The sequence below is a fragment of the Cebidichthys violaceus genome, unplaced genomic scaffold (assembly GCF_023349555.1).
Source record: "Cebidichthys violaceus isolate CVI_PGR_0920_01 unplaced genomic scaffold, fCebVio1.0.p SCAF_60, whole genome shotgun sequence".
Classification (NCBI taxonomy): Eukaryota; Metazoa; Chordata; class Actinopteri; order Perciformes; family Stichaeidae; genus Cebidichthys; species Cebidichthys violaceus.
In genome coordinates this window covers 75413-86087 of record NW_027176817.1, presented here as the reverse complement: position 1 = coordinate 86087, position 10675 = coordinate 75413, and the positions used below count along the sequence as shown (strand labels likewise).

General features: G+C 37.1%; 1 protein-coding gene across 4 annotated transcripts; it reads right to left on the bottom strand.

Annotated features, from left to right (window-relative positions):
• Positions 1–6226: 6226 nt before the first annotated feature.
• On the bottom strand, positions 6227–7788 carry LOC137889994 (transmembrane protein 19-like). Of its 4 annotated transcripts, none has more exons than XR_011105263.1 (5): positions 7682–7784; positions 7277–7589; positions 6962–7180; positions 6742–6865; positions 6227–6600 (listed from the first exon to the last, which is right to left on the bottom strand). XR_011105263.1 is itself a non-coding variant. In XM_068734066.1 (4 exons), exons 3-4 carry the CDS (start codon positions 6815–6817, stop codon positions 6440–6442), a joined length of 237 nt encoding a protein of 78 aa, XP_068590167.1. In that variant the 5' UTR covers positions 6818–6865; positions 6962–7180; positions 7252–7385; the 3' UTR covers positions 6227–6439. The 4 variants fall into 4 exon arrangements, 1 of the variants encoding a protein (XP_068590167.1); XR_011105261.1 differs by having other exon boundaries at positions 7252–7432; positions 7682–7696; XR_011105262.1 differs by having other exon boundaries at positions 6962–7589; positions 7682–7788.
• Positions 7789–10675: the final 2887 nt, after the last annotated feature.

Sequence of the window (10675 nt, the reverse complement as noted above, 5' to 3'; positions counted from 1 at the left end):
GTATAACATGTCGAAAAAAGTAAAAAAAAACGGTCATGGTATAGCATGTCGAAAAAAGTCAAAAAACAGTCATAGTATATTATGTCGTAAACAGTCATAGTATAGCCTGTCGAAAACAGTCATAGTATAACCTGTCGAAAAAAGTGAAAAACAGTCATAGTATAGCATGTCGAAAAAAGTCAAAAAAAAGTCATAGTATATAATGTCGTAAACAGTCATATTGTAGCCTGTCGAAAACAGTCATAGTATAGCCTGTCGAAAAAAGTGAAAAACAGCCATAGTATAGCATGTCGAAAAATGTCAAAAAACAGTCATAGTATATTATGTCGTAAACAGTCATAGTATAGCCTGTCGAAAACAGTCATAGTATAGCATGTCGAAAAAAGTGAAAAACGGTCATAGTATAGCATGTTTAAAAAGTTAAAAAAACGGTCATAGTATAGCATGTCGAAAAAAGTTAAAAAAAAGTCACAGTATATTATGTCGTAAACAGTCATAGTAAAGCCTGTCGAAAACAGTCATAGTATAACCTGTCGAAAAAAGTGAAAAACAGTCATAGTATAGCATGTCGAAAAAAGTCAACAAACAGTCATAGTATATTATGTCGTAAAAAGTCATTGCATAGCCTGTCGAAAACAGTCATAGTATACCCTGTCGAAAAAAGTGAAAAACAGTCATAGTATAGCATGTCGAAAAAAGTCAAAAAACAGTCATAGTATATTATGTCGTAAACAGTCATAGTAAAGCCTGTCGAAAACAGTCATAGTATAACCTGTCGAAAAAAGTGAAAAACGGTCATAGTATAGCCTGTCGAAAAGTCATAGTATAGCATGTCGAAAAAAGTGAAAAACGGTCATAGTATAGCCTGTCGAAAAAAGTGAAAAAATGTCATAGTATAACATGTCGAAAAAAGTAAAAAAAAACGGTCATGGTATAGCATGTCGAAAAAAGTTAAAAAAAGTCACAGTATATTATGTCGTAAACAGTCATAGTAAAGCCTGTCGAAAACAGTCATAGTATAACCTGTCGAAAAAAGTGAAAAACAGTCATAGTATAGCATGTCGAAAAAAGTCAAAAAAAAGTCATAGCATATAATGTCGTAAACAGTCTTAGTGTAGCCTGTCGAAAACAGTCATAGTATAGCCTGTCGAAAAAAGTGAAAAACAGCCATAGTATAGCATGTCGAAAAATGTCAAAAAACAGTCATAGTATATTATGTCGTAAACAGTCATAGTAAAGCCTGTCGAAAAAAGTGAAAAACGGTCATAGTATAGCATGTTTAAAAAGTAAAAAAAACGGTCATAGTATAGCATGTCGAAAAAAGTCAAAAAACAGTCACAGTATATTATGTCGTAAACAGTCATAGTAAAGCCTGTCGAAAACAGTCATAGTATAACCTGTTGAAAAAAGTGAAAAACGGTCATAGTATAGCATGTCGAAAAAAGTCAAAAAACAGTCATAGTATATTTTGTCGTAAACAGTTACAGTATAGCCTGTCGAAAACAGTCATACTATAACCTGTCGAAAAAAGTGAAAAACAGTCATAGTATATTATGTCGTAAACAGTCACAGTATAGCCTGTCGAAAACAGTCATAGTATAACCTGTCAAAAAAAGTGAAAAACGGTCATAGTATAGCATGTCGAAAAAAGTCAAAAAACAGTCATAGTATAGCCTGTCGAAAACAGTCATAGTATAACCTGTCGAAAAAAGTGAAAAACAGTCATAGTATAGCATGTCGAAAAAAGTCAAAAAACAGTCATAGTATATTATGTCGTAAACAGTCATAGTATAGCCTGTCAAAAACAGTCATAGTTTAGCCTGTCGAAAAAAGTGAAAAACGGTCATAGTATAGCATGTCGAAAAAAGTCAAAAAACATTCATAGTATATTTTGTCGTAAACAGTTACAATATAGCCTGTCGAAAACAGTCATAGTATAACCTGTCGACAAAAGTGAAAAACGGTTATAATATAGCATGTCGAAAAAAGTCAAAAAAAAGTCACAGTATATTATGTCGTAAACAGTCATAGTAAAGCCTGTCGAAAACAGTCATAGTATAACCTGTCGAAAAAAGTGAAAAACGGTCATAGTATAGCATGTTGAAAAAAGTCAAAAAACAAACATAGTATATTATGTCTTAAACACTCATAGTATAGCCTGTCGAAAACAGTCATAGTATAACCTGTCGAAAAAAGTGAAAAACAGTCATAGTATAGCATGTCGAAAAAAGTCAAAAAACAGTCATAATATATTATGTCGTAAACAGTCATAGTATAGCCTGTTGAAAACAGTCATAGTATAGCCTGTCGAAAAAAGTGAAAAACGGTCATAATATAGCATGTCGAAAAATGTCAAAAAACAGGTATAGTATATTATGTCGTAAACAGTCATTGCATAGCCTGTCGAAAACAGTCATAGTATAACCTGTCGAAAAAAGTGAAAAACGGTTATAGTAGAGCATGTTGAAAAAAGTCAAAAAACAGACATAGTATATTATGTCTTAAACACTGATAGTATAGCCTGTCGAATACAGCCACAGTATAGCCTGTCGAAAAAAGTGAAACAAGGTCATAGTATAACATGTCGAAAAAAGTTTTATAAAACGGTCATAAAATAGCATGTCGAAAAAAGTCAAAAAACAGTCATAGTATATTATGTCGTAAACAGTCACAGTATAGCCTGTCGAAAACAGTCATAGTATAACCTGTCGAAAAAAGTGAAAAACGGTCATAGTATAGCATGTCGAAAAAAGTCAAAAAACAGTCATAGTATATTATGTCGTAAACAGTCATAGTAAAGCCTGTCGAAAACAGTCATAGTATAACCTGTCGAAAAAAGTGAAAAACGGTCATAGTATAGCCTGTCGAAAAGTCATAGTATAGCATGTCGAAAAAAGTGAAAAACGGTCATAGTATAGCCTGTTGAAAAAAGTGAAAAAATGTCATAGTATAACATGTCGAAAAAAGTTAAAAAAAACGGTCATGGTATAGCATGTCGAAAAAAGTCAAAAAACAGTCATAGTATATTATGTCGTAAACAGTCATAGTATAGCCTGTCGAAAACAGTCATAGTATAACCTGTCGAAAAAAGTGAAAAACGGTCATAGTATAGCATGTCGAAAAAAGTTTAAAAAAACTCACAGTATATTATGTCCTAAACAGTCATAGTAAAGCCTGTCAAAAACAGTCATAGTATAACCTGTCGAAAAAAGTGAAAAACAGTCATAGTATAGCATGTCGAAAAAAGTCAAAAAAAAGTCATAGTATATAATGTCGTAAACAGTCATATTGTAGCCTGTCGAAAACAGTCATAGTATAGCCTGTCGAAAAAAGTGAAAAACAGCCATAGTATAGCATGTCGAAAAATGTCAAAAAACAGTCATAGTATATTATGTCGTAAACAGTCATAGTATAGCCTGTCGAAAACAGTCATAGTATAGCATGTCGAAGAAAGTGAAAAACGGTCATAGTATAGCATGTTTAAAAAGTTAAAAAAAACGGTCATAGTATAGCATGTCGAAAAAAGTTAAAAAAAAGTCACAGTATATTATGTCGTAAACAGTCATAGTAAACCCTGTCGAAAACAGTCATAGTATAACCTGTCGAAAAAAGTGAAAAACAGTCATAGTATAGCATGTCGAAAAAAGTCAACAAACAGTCATAGTATATTATGTCGTAAAAAGTCATTGCATAGCCTGTCGAAAACAGTCATAGTATACCCTGTCGAAAAAAGTGAAAAACAGTCATAGTATAGCATGTCGAAAAAAGTCAAAAAACAGTCATAGTATATTATGTCGTAAACAGTCATAGTAAAGCCTGTCGAAAACAGTCATAGTATAACCTGTCGAAAAAAGTGAAAAACGGTCATAGTATAGCCTGTCGAAAAGTCATAGTATAGCATGTCGAAAAAAGTGAAAAACGGTCATAGTATAACATGTCGAAAAAAGTAAAAAAAAACGGTCATAGTATAGCATGTCGAAAAAAGTTAAAAAAAACGATCATAGTATAGCATGTCGAAAAAAGTAAAAAAACAGTCATAGTATATTATGTCGAAAACAGTCATAGTATAACCTGTCGAAAAAAGTGAAAAACGGTCATAGTATAGCATGTCGAAAAGTCATAGTATAGCATGTCGAAAAAAGTGAAAAACGGTCATAGTATAGCATGTCGGAAAAAGTGAAAAACAGTCATAGTATAGAATGTCAAAAACAGTAATAGTATAGCATGTTGAAAAAAGTCATAGTATACCATGTTGAAAAAAGTCAAAAAACAGTCAAAGTATATTACGTTGAAAACAGTCATAGCATAACCTGTCGAAAAAAGTAAAAAACGGTCATAGTATAGCATGTCTTAAACACTCATAGTATAGCCTGTCAAATACAGTCACAGTATAGCCTGTCAAAAAAAGTGAAAAAAGGTCATAGTATAACATGTTGAAAAAAGTAAAAAAAAACGGTCATAGTATAGCATGTTGAAAAAAGTAAAAAAACAGTCATAGTATATTATGTCGTAAACAGTCATAGTATAGCCTGTCGAAAACAGTCATAGTATAACCTGTCGAAAAAAGTCAAAAACGGTCATAGTATAGCATGTCGAAAAAAGTCAAAAAAAGTCATAGTATATTATGTCTTAAACACTCATAGTATAGCCTGTCGAATACAGTCACAGTATAGCCTGTCAAAAAACGTGAAAAAAGGTCATAGTATAACATGTCGAAAAAAGTAAAAAACGGTCATAGTGTAGCATGTCGAAAAAAGTGAAAAAAAGTCAAAGTATAGCAAGTATGTAAAAAAAAAAGGTGAAAAACTCATAGTATCTTGTCAGAACAAAAAGGAATGGAACAAAATATTGGATTCTGATATTACTTTTATTTTTTCCTGCATGCATTAAACACCACGACTTTTTGGAATTGCTTTTTATTCAATAACAAATTACAATTCATACATTAATACTGAAGAATGACAGTATTCAGTGAAGTAAATGCTATTATTTTAACCAATACATGTTGCAGCGCTACTCTGTCTATCTCAGCCAAGAATGGAGAAATGTAGAGTCCATCCTGAGTCATGTCATGGAGACACTCCGAGCCTGAGCCCTCACTGCTGTTGCTTCTGTTGGAGCTCTCTCCAATCCAACCTATGGGATAAGAAATCATATTATAGTGTGTCTACAAAAAGTTATAGAAAGTCATAGTATAGTATGTCGAAAAAATAAAAAAAGTCATAGTATAGCATGTCGAAAACAGTGAAATACAGTCATAGTATAGCATGTCGAAAACAGTAATAGTATAGCATGTTGAAAAAAGTCATAGTATACCATGTTGAAAAAAGTCAAAAAACAGTCATAGTATATTATGTTGAAAACAGTCATAGTATATTATGTCGAAAAAAGTCATAAAACGGTCAAAGTATATTATGTCAAAAACAGTCATAGTACAGCATGTCGAAAAAAGTGAAAAACGGTCATAGTATAGCATGTCGAAAAAAGTCATAAAACAGTCAAAGTATATTATGTCAAAAACAGTCATGGTACAGCGTGTCGAAAAAAGTGAAAAACGGTCATAGTGTAGCATGTCGAAAAAAGTCAAAAAAACAGTCATAGTATAGCATTTTGAAAAAAGTCAAAAAACAGTCATAGTATATTATGTCGAAAACAGTCATAGTATATTATGTCGGAAACAGTCACAGTATAGCCTGTCGGAAAAAGTGAAAAACAGGCAAAGTATAGCATGTTGAAAACAGTGAAAAACGGTCATAGTATAGCATGTCGAAAAAAGTGAAAAACGGTCATAGTATAGCATGTCGGAAAAAGTGAAAAACAGTCATAGTATAGAATGTCGAAAAAAGTCATAGTATAGCATGACGAAAAAAGTCAAAAAACAGTCATAGTATATTATGTCGAAAACAGTCATAGTTTAGCCTGTCGAAAAAAGTGAAAAACGGTCATAGTATAGCCTGTCGAAAAAAGTGAAAAACAGGCAAAGTATAGCCTGTCGAAAAAAGTGAAAAACGGTCATAGTATAGCATGTTGAAAAAAGTCAAAAAACAGTCATAGTATATTATGTTGTAAACAGTCATAGTATAACCTGTCGAAAAAAGTGAAAAACGGTCATAGTATAGTATGTCAAAAAAATTGAAAAAAAAAAGTCAAAGTATAGCAAGTATGTAAAAAAAACAGTGAAAAACTCATAGTATATTGTCAGAACAAAAAGGAATGGAACAAAATATTGGATTCTGATATTACTTTAATTTTTTCTTGCATGCATTAAACACCACGACTTTTTGGAATTGCTTTACAAAAAAGTCAAAGTATAGCATTATTTTCCTCTCCATCATATTGGGAGTCTCTTAAGTGTCCAACATGTATTAATACATGAAATGAGTGTCCGTGTCTTTGAGTCCAACAGACTACTCAGATATCTTAACAATCAGCAGTCCGTCTACTGCGGCCACATCCCCCACGCCAGCCCGGGCAGGATGAGAGCGACGAGGACGGAGGAGAACAGGTTCACCGCGTTGTTGTCTAAGATCGGTTTCCCACAGATCCGCCGGGTCGTGGCCGACTGGTAGCTCACCACCTTCCCGATGCTCGAGTCGAAGCCTAAAGACAAGAGGAACGTACAGTTAGTGACTCTGAAACTTCATTTACAGAAGAAGAAGATCAAACTGCTAACAGGCTTGTAATTAGCCTTTAAATTGAAAAAGAGAAAATGATGAATAAAGAAGAATAATGTGTTCCTACCCGAGTATTGCATGTGTGCTCCCAGGAAAGAGTCCAGCATCGAGCCCAGCAGCCCGGCCACGCCCCCGTACAACATGATTGGCCACTGGGGGTTCACCAGGTTCAGGTTGTCCACCAACAGGAGCTGCGTTACGTAATAAGTAAATATTTTTACAATCTTCTGACCATATTTGTATTTCTTATACTTAGTTTTTATTGTTTTGGATTTTTGTTGTGTCACCTGTTTTGTTTCTCTTGTAAAGCTTTTTCTTTAAACACCGGTAAGCAACGGCCGTAGGCGAAACAGCCGCAGGCGAAACAGCAGCGCTCCTTAAATGTGAGCCTGGTTAGCTGTAGCCGCTCTCTGGCAGCGGTCTGCTCGAAACCAGCCGTAATGTCCCCGATCAGGCAATATTCGTCCAGAAGCGGGGAGGAGGGCACGTAGCGCTGCTACCAGCGGCTATATAAGCAAAACGCGGTTACTAACACGACACCATAATATATTACAATCAGGACCTAATCGAGACTCACCGACACAGATCCGCAAGTGAGTCACCTGTGCAGGATGAGGGGAGCCCCAGAGATCGCCTGCAACAGCGGCGGAAGTCCAGCAGACCAGAAGCGGGACACGCGTTTGACGTCTGGGTTGAGTTAAAGGGAATCCCCGTCGCATTTATATGATGTCCGCCCACCGTGATTGGCTAGTGGTGGCCTTGTAATTAAAGGGACAGTAATTAACCGAGGCCCAGCAAGTGATAGAAGCTCTCTTCTGCTACATTTATGTTGGCCTGTAGTCGTATCCATGGAGATGGAACGTGTGACGTCATCAGAAGCAAGATTGGCTTTGATGTCATCAGAAGGAGTATTGGCTTTGATCACACACAAAGAAATTTGACTGAATGTGTTAAGAATTCATATCACAATTAACATCAAATCAAACAATGACAGACTTCATGATTACCTGTGACAACCAGGACAACAAAGATAAAAACGTGGAGATGGTGGGTTCCTCACCCACCCCTTTTTTTAAGAGGATATTTAGGAGAAAGAGGCGTGACAGAAAGGTAAACGAGGAAACAACTGGTGTAGCTCCATCTCCCTCACCCGTCCCTCCCCTTATCAGTCATGTGTTTGACTGTGTGACGGGTGACGGAGATGAAAAAGTGGAGGTGTTTGATTGGGTGACAGGTTTCTGGGATGAAGACGAGGAGGCGGGCTTCTCTACTCTTGCTGCCCTCTCCACCTCCCTCCCTCCTCCATCTCCCTCACCCGTCCCTCCCTCCACCCTCCCTCCCCTTATCAGTCATGTGTTTGACTGTGTGACGGGTGACGACGGAGTTGAAAACGTGGAGGTGTTTGATTGGGTGACAGGTTTCTGGGATGAAGACGAGGAGGCGGGTTCCTCTACTCTTCCTGCATCTTCCTCCTCTGTACACACCTATTTTCTACCTCCCCCACCTCGCCCACCTTCCTACAGATTCTGGGGTTTTCTCCGTTTTGTGAACATTTTTATGTGCAAGTACATCTTTCGTTGCATTTTCATTTGTATTGTGATTGCTTGGCTTATAGTGGTTCTTCCTCATTATCTTTTTATTAGTTGATAAAGTGGCGTGTTCCTCTACTCTTCCTCCCCCCTCCCTCCTCCATCTCCCTCACCCATCCCTCCCTCCACCCTCCCTCCCCAAATCAGTTATGTGTTTGACTGTGTGAGAATGTGAGAAGAATGCAGAATATCACAGCCGACTCTGACTGAAGTAACGTCTGTACACAAACTCCACACACGTAGAAGGGTAATTCTTCACCTGCAATGTGTTAAATATAGTCCAATTAAATTACTCTGAAATTACTGCAAAAACAACAACATGAAGACACACATGAGAGAGAGGAAAGAAATGATTCCACCTACCGAGCAGAGACGAGAGGACAAGGATGAGAGGAAATATAAGATGTGCTCATTTTGACGATACTTTTAAGGGTGGAGAGAGAGAGAGAGAGAGAGAGAGAGAGAGAGACAGAGAGGCAGAGAGAGACAGAGACAGACAGAGAGAGAGAGACAGAGAGACAGACAGAGAGAGAGAGAGACAGAGACAGACAGCGAGAGAGAGAGACAGAGAGAGAGAGAGACAGAGAGAGAGAGACAGAGAGGCAGAGAGAGACAGAGACAGACAGAGAGAGAGAGACAGACAGAGCGAGACAGAGAGACATAGAGAGACAGAGAGAGTATATATGTATATATGTAATTAATAATAGACGTTATATTAACAATATTGTGTATATATAAAATAATATTATATATATATACATATATATGTGTGTATATATATACATATATATAGCTGGAGAGACGAATGTAAACATGTATACATATATGTATATATACGTATATATATGCAGTTGTGGTCAAAAGTTTACATACACTTGTAAAGAACATAATGTCATGGCTCTCTTGAGTTTCCAGTTATTTCTACAACTCTGATTTTTCTCTGATAGAGTGATTGGAACAGATACTTCTTTGTCACAAAAAACATTCATGAAGTTTGGTTCTTTCATGACTTTATTATGGGTTAACAGAAAAAGTGACAAAATCTGCTGGGTCAAAAATATACATACAGCAACATGAATTAGCAATTTTGGTGACTTAGAAAGTTGTGTCAATGAAATGAGCTTCATAGCATGGCCTCTTAACTTCTTGTGAGTGATTATGAGCTACATTGTGAGATACAGCTGGTGACTTCTCTGAGGCCATTTAAATAGGGCTCATTGGATACAAACGCCCACAAACGCTACAATGGGAAAGTCAAAGGAGCTCAGCATGGATCTGAAAAAGCGAATCATTGACTTGAACAAGTCAGGAAAGTCACTTGGAGCCATTTCAAAGCAGCTGCAGGTCCCAAGAGCAACAGTGCAAACAATTGTTTGTAAGTATAAAGTGCATGGCACTGTTTTGTCACTGCCACGATCAGGAAGAAAACACAAGCTATCACCTGCTGCTGAGAGAAAATTGGTCAGGAGGGTGAAGAGTCAACCGAGAACCACCAAAAAGCAGATCTGCCAAGAATTAGAAGCTGCTGGAACACAGGTGTCAGTGTCCACAGTCAAGCGTGTTTTGCATCTCCATGGACTGAGAGGCTGCCGTGCAAGAAGGAAGCCCTTGCTCCAAAAGCGGCACCTTAAGGCTCGACTGAAGTTTGCTGCTGATCACGTGGACAAAGATAAGACCTTCTGGAGGAAAGTTCTGTGGTCAGACGAAACAAAAATCGAGCTGTTTGGCCACAATGCCCAGCAATATGTTTGGAGGAGAAAAGGTGAGGCCTTTAACCCCAAGAACACCATGCCTACCGTCAAGCACGGTGGTGGTAGTATTATGCTGTGGGGCTGTTTTGCTGCCAATGGAACTGGTGCTTTACAGAGAGTAAATGGGATAATGAAGAAGGAGGATTACCTTCAAATTCTTCAAGATAACCTAAAATCATCAGCCCGAAGGTTGGGTCTTGGGCGCAGTTGGGTGTTCCAACAGGACAATGTCCCCAAACACACATCAAAAGTGGTAATGGAATGGCTAAATCAGGCTAGAATTAGGGTTTTAGAATGGCCTTCCCAAAGTCCTGACTTAAATCCCATTGAGAACATGTGGACAATGCTGAAGAAACAAGTCCATGTCAGAAAGCCATCAAATTTAACTGAACTGCACCAATTCTGTCAAGAGGAGTGGTCAAAGATTCAACGAGAAGCTTGCCAGAAGCTTGTGGATGGCTACCAAAAGCGCCTAATTGAAGTGAAAATGGCCAAGGGACATGTAACCAAATATTAGCACTGCTGTATGTATATTTTTGACCCAGCAGATTTGATCACTTTTTCTGTTAACCCATAATAAAGTCATGAAAGAACCAAACTTCATGAATGTTTTTTGTGACAAAGAAGTATCTGTTCCAATCACTCTATCAGAGAAAAATCA

Coding starts and splice junctions, on each gene's coding strand:
- LOC137889994 (XM_068734066.1), bottom strand. CDS start 6,817: ATGTTGTACGGGGGCGTGGCCGGGCTGCTGGGCTCGATGCTGGACTCT. Junction 6,601..6,741: donor AGCACACATGCAATACTCGG/GTAGGAACACAT, acceptor TCTTGTCTTTAG/GCTTCGACTCGAGCATCGGG.